The following is a 20,496-nucleotide window of genomic DNA, read 5'->3' as shown; positions in this document are numbered from 1 at the left end:
TTTATTTTCTCTGGTATGTGACAAAGACGAGTTTCTCTGAATGTGTTGAAATTCAAGAAGTTCAGTGCCATGCAGACATTGAGTTCCTCCAAGCAGGATACAAGTGGCCTTAAGCCTAACATGAGGAATTGACTCTTTATGATGCTTATAAGTCAATAATGAAGCGCATCGTCATTTTTGTCCAGGCCTGTTTCATGAGTTTGTTTGTAAACATATTTCAGATGAACCGCGGGAAAACGCTGTGGTGACAACTTCCTGTAATCGAAAAAACAAAACAAATCCATTTGTGACTTGTGCTATGTTATATTCGTTCGTTTCGGACAATAAAACATGCAGATCAATCTTTATTTCGACTTTGTTCGTTTGGACAAAAAAAAACAAGTGAGCACTTTCACTCCATCCCAGTTGATGGCGCTAATGCGCCCACACGTTGTTTGCCAAGCGCCGAAACGCCGCAACAAAAGAAGAAAGAAGACGAAGGGGAAGAAGAAGTGAAGTGAGTGCCAGACTGGCGATCCAGGAGCGACTCGGGCGAACTAAACTCGCCTCGGAGCAGGACGAGCGACTGGAAGTGGCACAAAATGGCCTCGGCGAGGTAAAGACGAGCACTGCGAACCGTACTCGCCACGTGTCGACATGAATTCGGCGTCGCTCCCGACGGTCGACGTCGAGTTGGAAGACGGAGAAATCTGCGACGACGACGGCGAGGAGAACTCCGCCGCCCGGCGGGGGGAGGGGAACTGCAGCAGCAGCAGACCCGGCGGCAGGCCCCGCGGCGCGGTGCCTCCGCGGGCTCCAAGGCCGCCCTACGCGAACCACCCGCCGCCAGACTTTCGCAACTTCCACAGACCCTCAAACCACCGGCAGCAGCAGTGCGGGCCGGAGCGACCTCACGCTGCCGGCCCGCCGCCCGGGCCGGGGATCGCCCCCATGTGCGGCGGGCCGGGTCCGCGGCCCAGCTTCTGGGAGCGGAGCCACGGCGCTCTGGGAAGGTTCCGACACCGAAGCTTCCCCAACGGAGGACGAGGGCCCTGGAACCGAGGCGGCTGGGCCGGCCACAGACCCCCCGTGGCTCGTTACGGACCAGGGCCAGCCGAGAACAGCAACAGCCCGGGCAGGAAACGTATCCTTTCCTTCCATTTCGTAATGGACTCCAAAACAAACCAAAGGAAACCGACACCGAGGAGAAACCGTCTCTGGCCTTTTCTACGCACGCTCGCATGTTCTTCGTCTAGCAGACGAGCTAAAGGCTAACGTAACGGAAGGCGACTTCATTTGTTTCCACTCATTATTGTGCTTCGCACAGCGAAAAGCGCCTAAAAGCACACAAAAGCATGTACGATACGATACGATACGATACGATACGATACGATATGATATACTTTTCTTTTCCCCGTGGGGAACTTTTTCCTGGACTGTTACAGCACAACAGCGGAATGCAAAGTAAAGCAACGACAACAACAGTAGCCTTTTCAAACGGCCAAAAGTACGTACGTTGACAACATTTTCAACACATTTACAGACATTTCAAACTCAAGGCAAGAAATACAAGACTATATAGTGAAGTTGACTTTAGAAATACTGAACAAACAAAGAAAACGTTTTTGACCTGGATTTAAAAGCATTTATATTTTGAGCTGACCATGATTTATTATTAACCTGTTATTCTATTTCAGTAGTTTCTATTTCAGCCTTTATCAACCCGGCGCGCTTAACAATCTCAACATTCGCAGATTTGTGTAACGGCTCGTCAGAACATACTTGAGCTTATTTCAAACTCAAGAGTTGACTTGAAGATCAGCGCCGCTCCTTGACGCTTGACCACAGAGAAGCTGCTCGGAAGGAACCCGGCAAGGAGAGCACCGCCCGGCCTGGCCATGTGCGACGGCGCCGAGTCCTTTGAGGACCTGCTGTCCAAGTACAGGCAGATCCAGCTGGAGCTGGAGTGCATCCGAAAGGAGGAGGCCAAGGTCCAGGGGGTAGAGGCCAAGGTCCAGGGGGTAGAGGCCAAGGTCCAGGGGGTAGAGGCCAAGGTCCAGGGGGTAGAGGCCAAGGTCCAGGGGGTAGAGGCCAAGGTCCAGGGGGTAGAGGCCAAGGGTCAAGAGGTGGCGGCCAAGGTTCAGGGGGCTACTGCGGCGGCAGTGTGTCCCGTCCAAGCCGTCGCGCTTCCCCAAGCGTCTTCGCGGGTTCCGGCAGAGGACAAGAAAAGTTTCCAGGCGTTCAACATCAAGCCTTTGCGTGCGAAGCTCTTCACGGCGGCCAGTTTGGACACGAGCGGCGAGGAGGAGAGGAAGGACGGTGAGTGACAATTTAGCAGTTTACGTGAAGCGGCGTTGACTTCCTGTCTTGTTGGCGCTGGCAGTCGCCGAGGCCAAGATGGCAACCGAAGCGGTGGAGGAGACGGACAAGTGCAACGAGGAAGCCAAGGATGAGGGCAAAACCCCCGGCAGAGAGTCGTCGGCCTCCAGCGAGGACGTCTTCATCTGTCTGGACGAGGTAAGCTGGCTTTTGGGCGGCCATCTTTGTAGTTCTTAAGCCTCAAGTGGCAGTTGAAGTCAAACGGGTACCCACACTGCCTTCTTAAGTACAAGATTCTTGCGCAAAAAATGTGAACTCGCCAATCGGCTTTGAGAATGTCCTTGTTAGGTCAGGCGGCGCAAGTGCACGCACGCAAAGCAAAAGACAAACCAAACGGGGAGCTGAAATGAAAACGGACAATGTGCACTCTCTGAGAGGCAAGTAAACAACACGAGCGGCTTCCAATAACGAGCCAGCTTGGAGTTGCCCTTTGTGCCCTGAACCGAGCATAAGATGGATGACGTGACTTCGACGGTTGCCACAAAATGACTGGCGTGCGTCCGCGAGCGCTTTTGACGCTCTTCCTGGCGTTCGTGTCGCCTTTACGTGCTTGTGCACGTTTTGAAATGTGGCGGACGCGTCGGCTGGCAGACTTTTGATTTTCAACTGAAACCTGTCAGCCAATCAGAGAAGGACTTCCCCAAGTAGCAGACCAACCAAAGGGTCCAAACGTTGAGAAATGATCATCACGTTTTTCTTTTGAGCGCTTTTTTCTCCCACAAAAACATCCCCCGTCCCCCCGAGAAGTTCTTTTTCTGGAGTCAACGAGTGCAACATTTCACCCGTCGACCCGTAAAAGGAGGGCATCCAATTGGCGCCGTGTCGGCCCAAAAAGAATTGAGAGCAACGAGCTAGCGAACTAGCAACAAGTCGCTAAAGCGCCCGACAAAAGTTGCCAGTTTGCATTTGAAATGTGACGGCAGGCCCGGAATGTTCCCGACATGCCTCCTTTGTCCCGTTTTCACGTCGCCTTCTCATTTGCAGTCGTTAAAAAAGGTCACGAGCCGTTAATTGCAAAGTCGAAAGTAAAATGTGCCGATCATTTCTTGTCAAATGTGGCAGGTAAAAGTTTGACGTGGGGTGGAAAATGCAGAACAAAGTTGACACGTCAAGTGGTGCGCGTGTGCGTGCGTGTGCGTGCGTGTGCGTGCGTGCGCGTGCGTGTGCAGCTGGGCGGGCAGGTGGGGGAGGACGACCTGTCGGAGCTTCAGCTGCGTCTGCTGGCGCTGCAGTCGGCCAGCCGCAAGTGGCAGCAGAAGGAGCAACAGGTGATGAAGAGGAGCAGGGTACCCGCCGCCGCCGGCAGGACCAAGACCAGGTCTAAGACTCAGGACCGGCAGCGAGACAAAACCAAGGCCGGGAGCAGGGAGCGGCCCAAGCCCGTTGCCGCCGCCAAGCCCGCCGTCAGAACTCCCTCAGACAGAAGCAGGCCCAAGAAGAGCAGCAGCTCAGGTGAGAAGCCCGAACAAGCCAGCGCGACCGTCCGTCCGTCCGTCCGTCCTCGTGCCGCGCTGTAGCGTACGTCCTTGTTGTCTTAGCCTCGGCCGGCAAACAGGCCTTGCGTAAGCTGCGCACGTGGAAGCTGGAGCGGCAGCGGGGCGAAGACGAGCGGCACAAACGTGAGGACGAAATCCGCCGAATCCGCGACCTGTCCAACCAGGACGAGCAGTACAAGCGCTTCATGAAGCTGGTAGGCGGCAAGACGCACGCCAGCGCCAAGGTACGCCGCGCCGCGCCACGGCCGCAAGTTGCCGCCGGTGCCGCTCGCTCATCCTCTTCAAGCACGTCTGCGTCCTGCAGGTCCGGGACGGAGACGGGAGGAGATCCGCCGGCAGGACGGGCCCAGACACCACGGGAAACCTCTACCAGTACGACAACTACGAGCAGGTTGCCATGGAAACGGACAGCGAGCCCGGTTCTCCAGGTGTGTCACCTTGCCTCATGTGTCCGTCTGCTTCAGGGGTGGGCAAAGTGGGTCCTGCAGCTTTCCCTCCAATCAACAGGATCGTGTTGGAGAAGGGAAACATCCTAGACCTGCAGGACCCGCTTTGCCCACTCCTGGTCTAGTTGATCAATGCAAGTGGAGAAAAGTTTCTCAAATTCTTGAGCTCAAAGGCAGCAATGTGTCGTTTTGTGTTTTTGTTTCTTTTCCCTGCAAAATCATGTTGTTGTTTTTTGAATGACAAACGTTAACAAGCGAATGTGCTGCGAGAGAAATCCTCAACATGCGACCAAATGTCAGCGGCACAAGAGGATGACAACGTGTTGTCCGTGTTTGTTGTTCAGCTCGTCCCGCGTTCGCCGTCGAAGGCTCGGCGTCGTTCCCCGCGCCGGCGCTTTACGCCACGGTACGTACGCGCGCTTGTCTGTCTGTCGTGCCGGCGTTTGTCGGCAGAGCCCGCTTGAACTTTTCTTGTCTTGTGCCGGCAGCCCTTGCCGCCGCCCCTGCCCCCTCCGGCGCCCTCGGACCCGGTGCTCCCTCCCAAGCCTCCGTTTGCCGATGAGGAAGAGGAGGAGGAGATGCTGCTCCGCGAGACCTGCCTCATGTCCATGGCCAGCAAGCGGGTGCCGACCGCCGAGGTTTCCCCTCTTTCGCTACGCGTTTTCCGTGCCGGCGCAACGAGCGCCTTTGTTGGCACGCCATCGAGCCCAAAAAAAAAAGGGAGTTGAATGAATTTCCAATTTGCTGAAATTCAAATTGGGACCACTTGAGGCGCCTCAACTCACTTGAACAAAGTTCCTTGAGTATTAGAAGGTCGGAAACACAAAAACAATGAAAAGGTGATTTTGTTTTTCCACGCCTGATGGCGAGGACGGGTTCCGCAACAAATGGCCGAGCTTAATTTGCATAATTGATAGTAAGCAGATCTTCACATGAAGTTTGAACGTTTGTTATGAATATTTGGAAAAGCCAAACAAGCACGTTTACATGCTCAGATTGTCGATGAGTTGTCTCCGACCCCCAAGGTCGCGGGTTCCATCCTGTCCAATTGCCCTTGAGCAGCAAGTGTCGTCATCAGTAGCCCATTTGCATTCTCAATTTGTTCTTTTGAAAAGCCTGCATCACTTTTTTTTTTTTTTTTTTTTAGCTCTTACAAAAAATGTGCAAAAATAACATTTTGTCAAGTCATCTTTATTTACCTTCAAAATGTTGACTTTTGCAATTGCGTGAACATTCGCTGAAATGTTTCAGGAGCAAAATTCCCCAAATCTCAGACTCGCTCACGATGTCTCATCACAAATGTCGGCGTTTGCCTTCCATCTGTGACATCGCGCTCGTCTGTCCGCAGGAGCCCTTCTGGAGCGCCCCCCCCTCCCCGACGGCGCCGGCGGCCCCCGAGCAGCCCGGCAGAGGAAACCTGAGCGCCGTCAGCCTCAACACCATGACGGCGCCGCATGGACACAAGTTTGCCCGAGGAGCGGCTTCCAGAGCGCCACTGGTGGTACGATGACGATGACGATGGCGACGACGACGACGACGATGACGGCGACGATGACGGCGACGATGACGATGACGATGACGATGACGATGACGATGACGATGGCGATGGCGATGGCGATGGCGATGATGATGACGCTGACGCTGACGCTGACGCTGACGCTGACGCTGACGCTGACGCTGACGCTGACGCTGACGCTGACGCTGACGATGACGATGACGATGACGATGGCGATGACGATGACGATGATGATGGCGATGACGATGGCGACGACGATGATGATGACGATGGCGACGACGATGATGATGACGATGATGACGACGATGGCGATGACGATGACGACGGCGACGATGACGGCGATGACGGCGACGATGACGACGATGGCGGCGACGACGGCGATGGCGGCGACGATGACGATGGCGACGGCGATGATGATGACGCTGGCGACGACGATGATGATGACGATGATGACGACGATGGCGATGACGACGACGACGGCGATGGCGGCGACGACGACGATGATGACGACGACGATGATGATGATGACGACGACGATGATGACGATGGCAACGACGATGACGATGGCAATGACGATGGCAACGACGATGACGACGACGATGATGACGACGATGATGATGACGATGACGATGACGACGACCATGGCGATGACGATGGCGATGACGATGACGATGACTATGACGACGATGACGATGACGATAGCGATGACGATGATGATGACAACGGCAACGACGGTGTGTTTTGCATGCGCAGCTGCCACGCCACAAGTCGGTGGTGGTGTCTCTGAACGGTTCTGACGACAGCGACTCGGACCTGGAGGCGGCGGCGGCAACGCAGGGCATGTTCGGCAGCTTGGAGTTCATGATCAAAGAAGCCCGAAGGACGGCCGAGGTCAACGCCAGCAAGTCCAAAGGCGCGGCAGCAACCTCGGAGAAGGAGAACAATCCGGTGCGGACGCCGGAAGCTTTGCCGGAGACCAAGAAGGCCGAGTACCGCCTCCTCAGGGAGGAGCTGGCCAGGTATGACCCCGATTCACTTGGCTGCCATTTTGCCTTCACGTGCCTCTTGACCATGCGGCACTTTGCCGTCTATTTTGCCGCTGATCTCAAAATATGACGGCGAGCCCGAACGCGCCGTGCAAGCCGTTGAAGCCACAGGGCGGCCATCTTGCTCTTCCCTGTACAAACGATCCGGCATACGTACAGATCAGACATATACAGCTCGTAGGCAGTTAGAATCGGGCCGGGGGGTGCGTGGGGGTCACTATTTGTTTTAACGCGTGGACGGTACGTGCTGCTTTGAAGACCCCCGTTTTCTTTTAGCACTCGCTTCCTTACACCCAATATTAGATTTGGCAGAGGCATCTTTTGTTAAATTGCAGTCACAGTACGGAGTCGCGACCCGTTTCGATCGACACCGTGCGACGGTTTCTCCCGTGACGTCACTCAAGCGCGGCGCGGCAAAAATCAGAACGAGGAAAGAGAAAAACTTTTTCCTCAGCTTTTTTTTAAATGTACTTTGCATGGACGGATGGTTTGAGTGGGAGGAGACGGCGTCTAGATCAGCGGTCCCCGACCACCGGGCCGTGGGTCATTTGGTACCGAAAGAAAAAAAAATTGCATTATTTTTAATTTTTTTCGAAAATGATGTTTTATTTTGAAAAGTGGCCGGATTCTGTCTGTTACATCCGTCTCACTTGACAACTCGGACACCGTTAATAAACAGTAGATTTACATTCATTATTATTATCGAGAAAATACCGCCGTTTTTTTCCTTGTCATTTTATTTTGTTTTTATCAGCTAAACCTTTCGATTGGGCCGTGAAAATCTTGTCAGACATTAAACCGGTCCGTGGTACAGAAAAGGTTGGGGCCCACTGGTCGAGATGACAACTTTGAAAATCAGTAGAGTGGAACGAAAATAGCCAAAGGATTATTAAGAGAATTATTTTTGTGGAAGAGACTTAAGCCGGAAATGCGTCATCGTCACGCATGAAGGGAAGATCATTTTTTGATGCTAAATCATTTTTAGCCAATCGGCACGGAGGACCTCCGCTCGTCCCCGTCAGTTCCTGTGAACGTGGCCCGGTTGGGCTCCTGCAGTGGAGACGCGCACATACGGTGCCGGCCCCGTAAATTTACCCCCAAGTTCCTGCGGTGGAAACGCGGCTTATGTAACTAAGTACTATGTCAAAAGTTGTCCAATTTCCAGACTGTAAATGTAAATAGGATCGAATGTCGAGAAACTTTTCTTGGGAGGAGCAATATGGCGGCCTCACGACTTCAAAAGTCTTGGCCTGTAGGCGAGCCGGTCGTATGTTCAGATGAGTGGACCCGTGCTGATGTCATTTGTAGTCGCCAACGCAATGGCCGACAAACCCGGTGCGTTTTTCTATTACACAAAAGTGATCTTTAGCCAAATGTCATCTTTTCACATTTTGTCGACAACTTCCCTTGAAGCGTTTGTGGCGTTCTGTAACTTAGTGTGTGTGCGCTTTTGTCTTTGCGACATTGTGGGCCGTGTTTTTCTAGGTTGAACTACCATTGTGGGGACCGACTTGAAATTGTGGGGACATTTTGGTGGTCCCCACGAGTCCAAACCTCTTTTTGAGGGTCAAGACTTGGTTTTAGAGTTTAGGTTTGAATTGGCTTATGGTTGATGTTGGGGTAAGCAATCATTTTTGATGGTTGGGGTTAGGGGGAGGGGCTAGCAAATGCATCAAGTCAATGCGATGTCCCCACGATGATACGTGTGTGTGTGTGTGCGTGCGTGCGCTGCAGCCGGGAGAAGCAGAAGGCGTCCAATCACGACACTCGCTCAGCAGCCGCCGCCAATCCCGCCGCGGCGTCGCCGGTGAGCCAAGCCGAGCAGAAGCTGCTGAAGCAAAGGTGAGCAGGACGAGCAGCGGCGGGCAAAGTGTCGTGGTAACCCACAAAGGCGCCATCCTCCTCCCCTCAGAGAGTTGCTGGTCCGAGACGAGGCGCTGCTCAAGAACCTCCTGCAGCAGCAGCTCAAGAAGTCCGAATCCCTCAAGGCGGCCGAGTCCAAAGTGGCCCGACTGCGCGAGCAGATGCAAGCCTCCGAGAAGATCGTCCTGGCCAACAAAACGCTGCTCAAGAAGATTCAGGAGCAGGTCGGGGAGGGGGCGGGCTTAAAAACAAAACGACAACAACAACATCCGCCTGCGTGCCACGTTGCTTGCTTGACCACCGTGACCTTTGCACTCAGGTGCGGCGTGTGGACCACCGCGTGTCCATCAAGAAGTCGCTGGCCGCCCGCTTGGAGCAAGAACTGCTTTGGACGCAGATGGCCGCCGGGCGGGAACCCAAGCGCAAAGCCGGCGCCGTCCACAAGCCGGTGAGCGCCGCCAAAAGTGGCATCTTTGTCTTCGTAGTATTTCCACTGAAAGCGGACGTTTCAGTGGCAACATCAAAGGAAGAAATAAATACATAATCAAGCGCTTTCCTCGCCTGCTTCATGAAAAAGCAAGACAACTTTGCTAGCTGTCGCTAAGCTAGTTTATAAAGAATGTGCTGACATTTGGCGCTCTGCTTTCAAAAAGTTGCGTCGCACGCGAGTTGTGACGATTGTTTGTCAACAACTCGTCCGTTCACGTATGACGTCATCGATGGCTTTTCAATGATCCAATCAATGCCGATTGATTTCGTCTGCTGGTTGCAGGACTGAAAACGGGCAAACGTGTACAAATATTGGTCGGCGTTACTCGCAACGTGCGTTGTTCAAGAATATTTGCTTTCCGGCTGTGAGGTTGCCACGGCAACGTCAATTTGTCAACAATGTTTGCGAGAAAAGACCGCTTTGAGTTGAATTGATGACAACTGCGAGTGCTTTCAAAGTTGTCGACGCCTTCCCTAATCATGTGGCCGTTTGGAGTCCGCTCTCTGGGAAATTCTCATTCAGCGACCGCGATGGCCGCTGCTGTTCCTTCTTTGTTGCGTCCCAGGCCCGGAAGCTTCAGCGAGTGGACGCCGCCACCCACTTTGCAGCGCTGATGGCTCAGAAGCAGCGTCTGCAGCAACTGGAGTCGGAATACGCGCTGAAGATCCAGAAACTGAAGGAGGCTCAGGCCTTGCACAACAAAGCGCCGCCGGCCCAAGCGAGCGGCGAGCGCCGGCGGCGGCGGCAGCCCAAAGCCGCCGCGCTTCCCGAGTCCAAAGTTTGCCCGCCGGCCTCCCCGGGCCCGCCTCAGCCCTCCCTGCACGACCTCACCCAGGACATCCTGGTCCTGGGCAGCGAGGACGGCCCGGAGACGGAGGCGGGTGAACCCGAGGCGGCCCATCCCAAGGCGGGTGAGCCGGAGTCGGCTCCGGGTCCTCGCGCGGAGTCCGCTCGCCCTCTCCGCCGCTCCAACTCCACCAAACCCAACCTGGAGCAGCTGAGTTCCACTCCCGCCGCCAAAGGCCGCGGCGCCGCCAAGCCCGCCAAGGCCGCGGTGGACGGCGCCGGTCTGGACTTGGAAGCGCTCAGGAGCCGGCGGTGGCCGGGCCTGGGCGAGCTCCTCCTGGACGAGCTGGCCGCTCTGGGGGAGCTGACCCGCGAGGAGGACCGAGACCCGCACAAAAGCGCGACGGTCTGCGAGCCGCCAACGCAAATGCCACTTTTGTGGCTTTTCATTTCATCACTCGTTCCGTTTGTCCCCGTGTGCGGCGCAGGTGCTGCCGGCGGCCACGGACGCAAGTCGAGCTGCGGAGCAGTCCGCCGTGGCGCAGCCCGCCGTGGCGCAGTCCGCCGTGGCGCAGCCCGCCGCGGTGCTTCCTTTTGGCCCGTACCGCAGTCCGCTGTTGGTCTTCAAGTCTTACAGGTGAGCTTCGTTTTTGCCGTCGTTTGTTTCAAGAGGCAGAAAAGGAGGTCAAGCGCACGCCATCCTCAGCGTTGCGGTGGGCGGGGCTTGTTGCAAGGCCGTTTGTGACGCGGTGTGGCGCGCTGTCCCCCCCGCCGGCAGGTTCAGTCCGTACTACCGAACCAAGGAGAAGCTGTCCCTCAGTTCGGCCACCTACAGCAACGCCATCCGCCCCAAACGCTGCTTCTGTCGCTTCGACCTGACGGGAACGTGCAACGACGACGAGTGCTCGTGGTGAGGACGGCTGTGATGATGACGATGATGATGATGATGATGATGATGATGGCTTCCTCCCGTGTTCCTCCAGGCAACACGTGAGGAGCTGCACGCTGGCAGGAAGTCTGCTCTTCCAGGATGTGCTCTCCTACGACTTGTCTCTGATTGGCTGCTCGGACAGCAGCTCGGATTGCCAAATCGGCGCCGCCACAGGTGAACCCGGACGACCTTTTTTCTTTGTGGTGCTTCAACAGAAATATTTGTGAGCAGTGAAAAGAAGTCAAGCAAATGACATTTGTTGCAAACGAGAGTTGCTTTCCAAACTTTGCAATTTGCTCTTCTGACGCTTGCAGCAAGCGTTCGCCGTCACGCGGCTGGAAAGTGAACGATCGCGACGGCATTTGATTGCAGGCCGACTTCCGTTCCGACGCTGGCAATGGAGCCCCAATTTCCCCGTTAACTCTTTGACTGCCAAAAACGTTAAATAACGTTTAGTAAAATCCTATGGAGGAGTGCCAAAGACGTTAAAAGACGTTTGTTTCCAAACAGAGGTGAAACTAACCATTTTCTATTGTTGATTACTGAAAAACGGAATAAGCTAGAAACAAACTTTTTTTTTTTCTGATGAAAGATGAGAGTCCAATCTTTTTTTGGTAGTATGTGTGTTTCCATAGTCCAAACACATAATTTTCTATGGACTTTGAAAGATCAGTCAAAATGCTTAAAATGGGCTGGCACCCACGCGATCCCTTTTCTGAAAACGTCTGGCAGTCAAAGCGTTAAAGTCGATATTCACGTCCAAATACTTTGTACCGTCGTTAAAAACAACATATTTGAGCTTCACCACGCAAATGTGACGCGTCTGATGATGAGCCCGCCGGCTGATGGACGTCCGTTGCTGCCGGTAACGGCAACTTGACGTAACTTGAAAATGCCGTGACTTCCTGTTTTGTCGTTAAGAGAAGGCAAATCGAAATCCAAGTGAAAATACGGCGGCATAAAATGGCGTCGAGCTGCCACGACTCGCAAAGTCGGCAAGAAGAAAAAGATTGCAATGTGCCGCGGCACTTTTGAGCAATTTCTGCTGGACTCGACATCGCCACCGTCGATTCGTCGGCCGTCAAATGATGAAAGGCGCTCACGTGATGGTGAAGCCACGCCCTCGTTGATGTTGCGAGGCGGTCCAAAGTCGATACGTGCGAGTGGGTCGGCTCGTCTCGGCTTTTTTAAATGATCCAGTGGATTTGAATGATTGCAAAAGATTTCCTGGCCGAAGCGCGGATGTTGTGGCGACGCCCACAGGAAGTTGACTTGCGCGTGTCGTGTCGTCGTCCGCCGCAGAACAATACCTGAGCAAGCTGTTTGGTGCGCACAAAGACGGGATGGCGATGGACCAAAAGGCCGTCTTCCTGCTCAGCAAAGTCAACGAGAGCCGTCGGCACGGTGAGTGCGGCGTCGGGGGCGAGGGGGGCGAGGGGGGCGAGGGGGGCGGGGCTTCCAGCTGACCGGCCGCTTGCTTGGTCTTGCAGTGCCGCCCTTCACCACCTGGAAGGACAAAAGAAAATGGAGGCCGTCGGCGCAGGGCGAGCGTGTCGCCGACCGGGCGGGCGAGGAAGACGCCGCCGGAGAGGAGCGGACGTGCGCCGTGACCGGTCTGTCCTCTGCGTGTGTGCGTGCGTGTGTGTGCGCGCGCGCTGGCCAACGTAGCGATATTTGAATGAGGCAAGAATGAGGACATTTTGGACTTGACAATTGATTGACGCGCATTTCGGTGGCCACAAGTCGCTCTCAAGTCATGCATTTTGTTGGCGACGACTGGCCAGTCGTATTGATTGGTGGGAAAATGTCAAGTGGAGCAAATGGCGGCGGCCGACGGTGGCGATGGCGGCGATGGCGGCGGCCGGCCTCATTTGCTTTTGTAGCCGCGGACGGGCTTTTGGTTGCCGCTTGTCCAATTTTGTTGGCAAGGTTTGTTGGTTAAGTTGCGTGGTTTGCAGGGCGCCACCTGTTGGTGAAATTGCTTGTCCACATTTGACCCCGAGTGATCGTAGAGCAGCAGCGGCGGCGCCTCGAGCCCGCTTTACGATCGCCCGCCCAAAAAGTTGACCTGGAAATTCAACAATATTGTCACCACCTACTAAAAATTGATGTCAGCTCGGTTATTATTAAAAACATTCAATATATATAAAAAAAAAAAAAATGCAACAATCTTCTCGCAAGGAAAGCCAGTACATAATCATGTGAAAAATATGGATTGGGTTGGCAGGTCCTAAACGTGCAACAGCGCCCCCAGCTGTAGTGGTGGGAATGCGCTAATGCGCTCTCGGCCTAAATGGCAATTGAAATGTTTTGTCCCTTTGGATGGCAAACGTCCCAAAAGTCCATCAAATGTCTCCAGCTGCGCAGGCCACAATCTGTCCGCTGATTGGCGTCTGTCCTTGTGCCGTCTGTCCTCCATGCCCACGTGGAGACGGCAGAGGTCCGAGCGGAAGCAGAGATTGCCCTGCAGGGGATCGCGGAACATTCTCGCTCCTCGCCTCGCTACGTTGGCCACAAGCGTTCCCCGCCTGCCGTGAGAACGCCGGTGCTGCTGTTTTTGGGTCTTGACGCGGCCGCTCGCTCGCAGACGGGGACGCGGGCTGGTTGGACGCGGGCTGGTTGGACGCGGGCTGGTTGGACGCGGGCTGGTTGGACGCGCGCGTGACGTCCGAGGACAAACGTTACTTTGTCAGCGACACGGACGACATCTGCAAGTTGGAGAGCGGCGTGCTGGAAAAACCGGCCGACACGCAGCTGTGGATCAAGCTGGCCTTCCGATACCTCCACCAAGGCGACACGTACGACGCCCGCCCGCCCTCCGTCCGTCCCGCTGGCCTGCCGCTCCCATCTGACGTCTGCCGTTGTCCTTTTGTCAGGCCGGCCGGCGAGTGTTTGGAGGCGGCGCTCAACACGCTGTCGCGCGCGCTGGAGAGCAACTGCGACGACCCCGAAGTGTGGACGCACTACCTGACGCTTTTCTCTCGCCGCGGACGGCGCGACGAAGTGGAGGAGATGTGCCAGATGGCGGTGGAGCACGCGCCGCAGCGCCGCGTCTGGTGGAACGTGAGTACGAGCGCCAGCCAAGGTGTCCCGCCTGGCATGGCGGACGGCCACGTGACGCGATTGCCGCCGCCCCTTCAGTACCTGAGCCTGGCGGCGACCTTCGAGGCCAAAGACGGCGTGTGCGAGCGGCTCGCCAACTTCCTGCTGACGTGCTGCGACGCCTCGGAGGAGGTTTCCTTCCAGCTGTTGGAGGCGCTGGTCTACCGCGTCCACTTGAACGTCTTCGCCGGCCGCCTGGACGCCGCCCTCGCCGTCTTCCAGGTCGGCGCCGCTTTTCTGCAAATTTGTAATTCCGGACGCGACGCAAATCCGTTGGCACAAAAGCTTTTTTTCTTCCCGATTTCCGATTGTTTATTCTGACGCGTCAAAATTCGCGGACTCAAAAGTCCGCTCGCTTCCAGCTGCTGCAAATTCACATTCATCTCGGTTCAGTTGATCCGCCATTTTGGAATGTCTTGTGTTTTAGTCAGTCGATCCTTTTAAGCCGTCATTTTCTTCCGTTGAACATTTGGGAGCGAAAAGTATTTCACATGATTTTGTTTTGGATGAAAAACAAAATGGCCGAGTTAGCGGTCGGACGAACAGGATTTTTAAAAGCCATTGGATTAATGTTATGTTTATAATTAGAATTTTATTTTTGATTGACCTTTTGACCTCCCGTCTGCCGAGCTGCAGGTTTGAAAGGGGCGTGTCACATAACAGATGAGCGCACACAAGAGTTTTTGTTCATGAAATAGATTTGAGTCCAGTTTTGATGAAGTCAAGTACTTCCTCATCTCAATGCAGACGGATTTCGTCCCAATTCTTGTTTATTAACACGTGTTTTTAGTCGAGTCTAGTTTTAGGAACAAAATCTTTTTTTTTTTTTTTAACGAAATTAGCACTCGAGTTTACGGTAAAAAAAGAAAAGAAAAAGTCCTTCAGAGGCAGATGAAGATGACGACAAATGTTAGTGGGTTGAAGGGGGCGTGTCTTGTCGCTGTTGTGGAGCTGAAAAAGGTGTGACTTGTTGCCGCGGCGACGTGACGCGCTGCGGTGCTTTCAGGACGCCTTGGCGGCCGACGTGGGCCGGCGTCTGGCGGCAGGCCACCGCGCACTGGCCTGGTTGTCGTTGATCCACCTGAAGGAGTTCTGCCGCCTCCCGTCCGCTCTGTTGGACGCGTCCGAGTCGGGCCCGTCCAGGCTGGTCGGCGCCGAGCGCTTCCTGCTCCCGTGGCGCTCGGCCGCCGACATCGCTACGCCGCACCGGCAGCTGATGCAGCTCTTTACAGGTGAGAGGCGCGCACACGCTCGCCACCGGCCGGCGCTGATGTTTGCTTGCGTGCGCGGCAGACGCCATCCGTCAGTGCAGCGACCAATCGGCGGCGCCGCGTGAGAGGACGTTGGCGTGCCTGCCCCTGCATATCAACTTCCTGCTCCTGCACAGACTGTCGGGCAGGTGAGCCCTTCCGAGGCCGGCCCGGCGCACTCGAGCGCCACGTGACCTCGCGGCGCGCATGTGTGTGCGCAGGTTTGAGGAGGGCGTGTCCTTGTGCGAGGCGCTTGTGGAGGCGTGTCCCGAGTCGTGCGTCCTGCGCGACGTCCTGTGCCAGCTGCACGTTTGCCGGGGGAACGCCGACGGCGCCGTCGACGCGTGGCTGCGCGCGCTGGCCGAGTGTCCGCGCGACGCTCGCATCTTCTACCACTGCTGCCGCTTTCTCGTGGCTCAGGTGGGCGCCGACGGCCACGCCGGGCTTTTCTTTGCATCCTTTTGCTGTCAATCAAAACCAGGATTTGTGATGATGAAGATGCGACGTTCAAATGTGAATGTAACTTGAAGCGTTGCCAGGTTTGCCAACACTGACTTTCTTTTCTTTCTTTTTTTTTTTAAAGAAGAAAGTTGCCAATCGTTTTCATGGCCTCGCAACTGGAAAAGGCAAACTTGCTGTCGTCGGCAACATCTTCCAAATTTCTTGCCGCAGTTTGCGACCATTCAAAGTTGTTTGCGACGTGACCAAGCGTCAACGTTGGCCTCCCTGGCAAAGTTCACTTGCCATTGTTTGAGTTGTGACGAGCCGTCAATTTGTTGCGTGCCGTCAAGTTGACATGTTGCTCGACAGGACAAAAGTAGCGCCGTGACGCCGCTCTTCCGAGGATTCGTGTGGTCCCTGTGCGAGGAGCGATGCGCTCACCTGCCGCCCGTCGACCTCCTGCGGTGCGTTGCCGGCTGATTGGCCGGCTCGTGGGCTCCTTGGCGTTGTCCCGCCCTAACGGCGAGCGTTTTCCTCCAGGAGCATGCTGGGCCTTCCCACGGAGGGGGTGCGAGCGTCGGCCGTGCTCAGGAAGGACGTGGAAGACTTGCCGCTCCGCCAGCGCTCCTTCCTGCATCTGCTTCACTGGTAGCGCCCACCACGCACGCACGCACGTCACATGCGACGCAAGTGGCCGCCATCTTTGTGGAATTTTCTCACCAACGGGATCCCATTTGTTGTCCTCACCACTCGATCATGCGTCAACGTTGCCGACTGGCCTCAGAAGGAGCCAGTGGGTCAACTGTCCGCCTTACCTGCAGGAAATGTTGACCTTGGTTAAACCATTGATGGCGAGCGCGCGGTGTCCGGTGTAAAGCTAACGTCCACGAGCTAACGTAGCCGCCTGCAAAGAATTCCCCGTCCAACCTGAAGCGCTTTGAGATGCGCCAATGTCTTGTCCGAACACTTGTGATATTTTTCAACTCCTCTAAACGTCATCTGTGCTCGATGCAGTGGAAACTTGATGGCTTTGCATTGCATCTTTAACCCGTGGGCGTTATTTGTCCATTTTCTGGCTTTTTCTGTTTTTCATCGAAGAAAAAGCATTTGAAAAAAATACACTAGGGACCTGACATTTTACCAGGATTGTTTAAAAATGTAGAAGTTCAAATTGGCACCATGCTGTCATTTATAATTATTACCAAACAGGAGGGAGAGATTCACACCAAGTTCTTGTAATAATGCCCGATTTTGGCTCATTGACTCCCGTTATAAATCACAGTTTTTGATATGCTGTAAACCTGATGTGTCATAATGCATTTTCCGTGATTACTGATGCAATCGCTTCTTTGACGAGTCATAAACATGAAAATAGAGGAATTTGTGTGTTGAAAGCGTTAACACAAAATTCCACTAGGTGGCGCCAAAGGCTAATAAATGAAGACAAAATGCATGCATCAAAAAATTCTATTGTTATGACTTATGGACTTGTTTGAGCCTCTAAATATGTCATATGAAATATTCAAATTAGACTTTTTTTTATATATATATATATACAGCATAGTTAATTTTGCTGTTAGCATAATACTGCTATTGTCCATAGATGGCATTAAAAAAAAACTTTTTTTTTAACTATATATGTGTAGCTAGCTCTGATGCCACTGAACATTTTGAGCGGTTGAAAGTGAAAAAAATATTCATAAATGACTAAGTTATCTCACTTCAAAGGAAATGCCAGATTTTGGCAAAAATTACAAGAATTTAATCAAACTATAATAACGCTGAGGGGTTAAAGCAAGAGCGCCACCTAGAGGAGTAAAAAAAAAAAAAAAAAAAGTCTCGCGAGCTTCATGAGGCCATTTAGTCCGTTTGAAGTGACGATCTTTTAAATGCTCTTCAAATTTTATGACCCCAGGAAAAAACTCCAAATACTTTTCCTCGCGAAGTACATTTTCGAGCCTGTACTTTTTTCCTTTTTTTTTTTTTTTACTTTTACTTGAATTATTTGAATGAGTACTTTTACCAAAGTCCTTTTTTCTAAAAGTAATTGTACTTGAACTCAAGCTCAGAATGCCGTTACTTTTCCGATCTCTGCTCGTCGTCAAATTTGAATGTTTGCCGCTCGCACCGTTTGTCTTCTGGCAGTCGGACGGCCAAAACCATGAAAGGTCGTCCGGGCGCCTGCTCGGGATTTCCCGATCCTTCCGCTCGTTCCCGCCTCCCCGATCAGCCCAAAAGTTTGTTTTGCAACTTGACAAGATTGAGTCGAAGCGTTGCTGCCCGGACGGCGATTTGTTTGAAAAGCGTCGTCGCCGCCGTGTTTTGTCGCCACCTTCTCTTGTTTGATTTTGTTCCTGGCGTCTGCTCGCAGTCGCTGGCATTGGCTGCAGGGATCGTCGGACGCCGCCTCGGACGCCTTCGAGAGGGCGCTGGGCTCGGCGGCCACAAGCGAGCAGCTGCAGCGCGTGTGGAGCGAGTGAGTGCCTTCCGAATGTTGCCCAAGGACGGGAAAGATTGCGTGGCCCCGCCCACACGGCAAGCTAGAGCTGTCAATCAAATGAATCACATCTTTGAATTCACAAGACACATTTTGTTGTTTACTGTTGATTTTCTCCACATTTAATGTTCTGAGGAACATTTGAATCGGCGGCAATCGCTCATCGTCCTTCGTGCCGAATTTCAAATGGGACAAAATGGCGGCAATAGTTTGACATCAACAAACATTGGCAACGTCATACGCAAATATTTGTGAAATGCTGGACTTGAACGCACCTCGTTGCGTTTATTGCTCAAACACAACCTTTGCTAGCTTTAGCGTAACGTCGCGCTGTCCGCTAAAGCTTCATCAAAATCAAGATTGCGATGAATCGGCGGCATTTTTGCTTTGCTTTAACTTGGACAGCAAACGCGCCATCCGCCATATTGCCAGCAATCTTTTGAACTTTGACCCGTGCGAAAGTGGCGATGACCTTTTGCCAGGATTTTGCTTGGTTTGCGAAAGTTGAAAGCGGCCGAAGGATTTAGCAAATGCCGCCACGCCGTTTTGTGTCGGCAGCTACTTGGAGTTCTGCCGCTCGCACGCCGCCCAGCGGTTGCCCGACTTGATCCTTCGCTGCCTGGGCACCGTGCCCGCACGCCTGCAGGTGCCCTTTGACCCCACCCACTTCTGGACATCCTACCGCTTCCACAACAAGGCAAGGAGGGGCGGGCGGGCGGCCCGACGGATGGCGAGCGGCATCATCCGTCGGGGCGGGCGGGCGGCCCGACGGATGGCGAGCGGCATCATCCGTCAAGTGTGTGTGCGTGTTTGTCCTCAGGTGGTGTCGCTCTACCTCAGCTGCGTCGCGCCGTCGCAACACGCCGCGCTCCTGGAAAGACTCCATTACATGATGCCGGCCAACATCGCCCTTTCGCTCAGGTAGGCCCCGCCCACCTCTTTGTCCCATGCGCGCACGCACACACACCTGGTGTCTGTGCGTGTGTGCGTGCGCGCGCGCAGGTTGATGCAGCACGAGTGCGAGGACGGCAACATGGAGCACGTCCGCTTCCAGGCCAGGATGTTGACCAACAGCGCCCCCAAGTGTTTGCCCGCTTGGAACATGTGAGGAACGCCGTCAATGTGCAAACAAACGCACGCGCACGTGACCACTGACGCCGCATCTTTCTGTGCAGTGCCATCGCCGTGGAGGCGGAGCTAAGGCAGCCGGCAGAGGTGAGGCGCTAATGCGTCACTGACGCTAGCAATGCTAACGCTACATCCCGGAATGTTGGTCTCCGTGGCGATGGAGCGTCGTAATCATGCTAAGCGCACGTGTTGATTGCTGAGCGCGCTTCGCACCTGCGCCGGCTGGCCGGGCCGGCCGGCGTTTGTCCTTCCTCATCATCACTTGGCGGTCTTCCTCGCGTGTGCTTTTTGTTTGCAGGCGCGTCGTCTTGTGCAACAAGCGCTCCAGCATCTTCCGCTCTGCGCCCAACTCTGGAAACATGTAAATCACACACATGCTAGGCGACATGCTAACAGGAAGCAGCCAGCCCCACCCTGTTGAGTGACTCGGGTTCACCCCGCTCTCTTTGTTGTTCCCGCCCCCCAGCTGCTGCAGTGGGAAGCGTGCGTGGGCGGCGCAGGCGCGGCGGAGCGCGTGGGCCGCGTGCTGTCGCGCGCCGAAGAGGCGGGCGTGACTTTAGCCGAGCCGCTCGCCGCTGCTCAGACGGACGTGGTCGGCGGGGCGGATGCGCTTTGACGTGTGAGGGCGGGGTCAGAAAGTTGAGAGCAAAAAAACGGCGCCTCCTCCTGGTGTACGTAAGTATGTCTGCTGAGTGACCTTTGCTTTGTCTCACTTCCTTTCTTTCCCGCGGGTGGGGTGGGGGTGGGGGGGGGGGCGTGGCCTGGCCCGGCCCGGCCTGGCCCGGCCGGGCCTGAAGGACGCTCTTCGCAGCATCTTTGCCATCTTTTTGTTATTGTTGTGCGGAAGGAAGCGAGCAGACTTTTGTTTTGTTGCAAACAAAGACACTGACCCCCGTTTGGCGTTTTGCCGTCTGAGTCGGGCCGCAGGAAGTGACAAACGCTGGACAGGAAACGACTCTTTTGCTATTTGCTCTTTTTTTCTGATTAAAAGTATTGATCATCACTTTGTTTATTTTCTATTAAATCATTTTCTCAAGTTCAACTCGACTCGTCTCTGGTCTTTTTTCAGTGAACAGGAAGTTGCTGCAAGTCCGTCCTTGCGCGCACGCCGGCTCAAGTCCCACACGGAGAAAAATATCACAAAAT

The 20,496-nt window shown here is 54.3% G+C and overlaps 1 protein-coding gene across 2 annotated transcripts; it reads left to right on the top strand.

Annotated features, from left to right (window-relative positions):
* The first annotated feature begins 460 nt into the window (after positions 1–460).
* Positions 461–20,392, top strand: zfc3h1 (zinc finger C3H1-type containing). 2 transcript variants are annotated; one of them, XM_077569078.1, is made up of 34 exons: positions 461–1,123; positions 1,828–2,298; positions 2,363–2,496; positions 3,528–3,810; positions 3,897–4,078; positions 4,159–4,282; positions 4,645–4,706; positions 4,789–4,923; positions 5,649–5,801; positions 6,570–6,835; positions 8,597–8,704; positions 8,775–8,949; positions 9,045–9,173; positions 9,781–10,407; positions 10,490–10,638; positions 10,780–10,911; positions 10,985–11,106; positions 12,235–12,336; positions 12,423–12,545; positions 13,520–13,730; positions 13,809–13,995; positions 14,074–14,256; positions 15,041–15,266; positions 15,328–15,433; positions 15,506–15,704; positions 16,095–16,189; positions 16,266–16,373; positions 18,097–18,201; positions 18,781–18,919; positions 19,043–19,143; positions 19,225–19,326; positions 19,398–19,437; positions 19,649–19,711; positions 19,817–20,392. In XM_077569078.1, exons 1-34 carry the CDS (start codon positions 637–639, stop codon positions 19,964–19,966), a joined length of 5,979 nt encoding a protein of 1,992 aa, XP_077425204.1. In that variant the 5' UTR covers positions 461–636; the 3' UTR covers positions 19,967–20,392. The 2 variants fall into 2 exon arrangements, with proteins under 2 accessions (XP_077425204.1, XP_077425203.1); XM_077569077.1 differs by having other exon boundaries at positions 4,789–4,938.
* The last annotated feature ends 104 nt before the right edge of the window (positions 20,393–20,496 follow it).

Source organism: Vanacampus margaritifer, chromosome 6 (assembly GCF_051991255.1).
Source record: "Vanacampus margaritifer isolate UIUO_Vmar chromosome 6, RoL_Vmar_1.0, whole genome shotgun sequence".
In the NCBI taxonomy this organism is placed as follows: domain Eukaryota; kingdom Metazoa; phylum Chordata; class Actinopteri; order Syngnathiformes; family Syngnathidae; genus Vanacampus; species Vanacampus margaritifer.
Note: the sequence above shows the minus strand (reverse complement) of the source record. Positions and strands in the feature narration are given on the sequence as shown.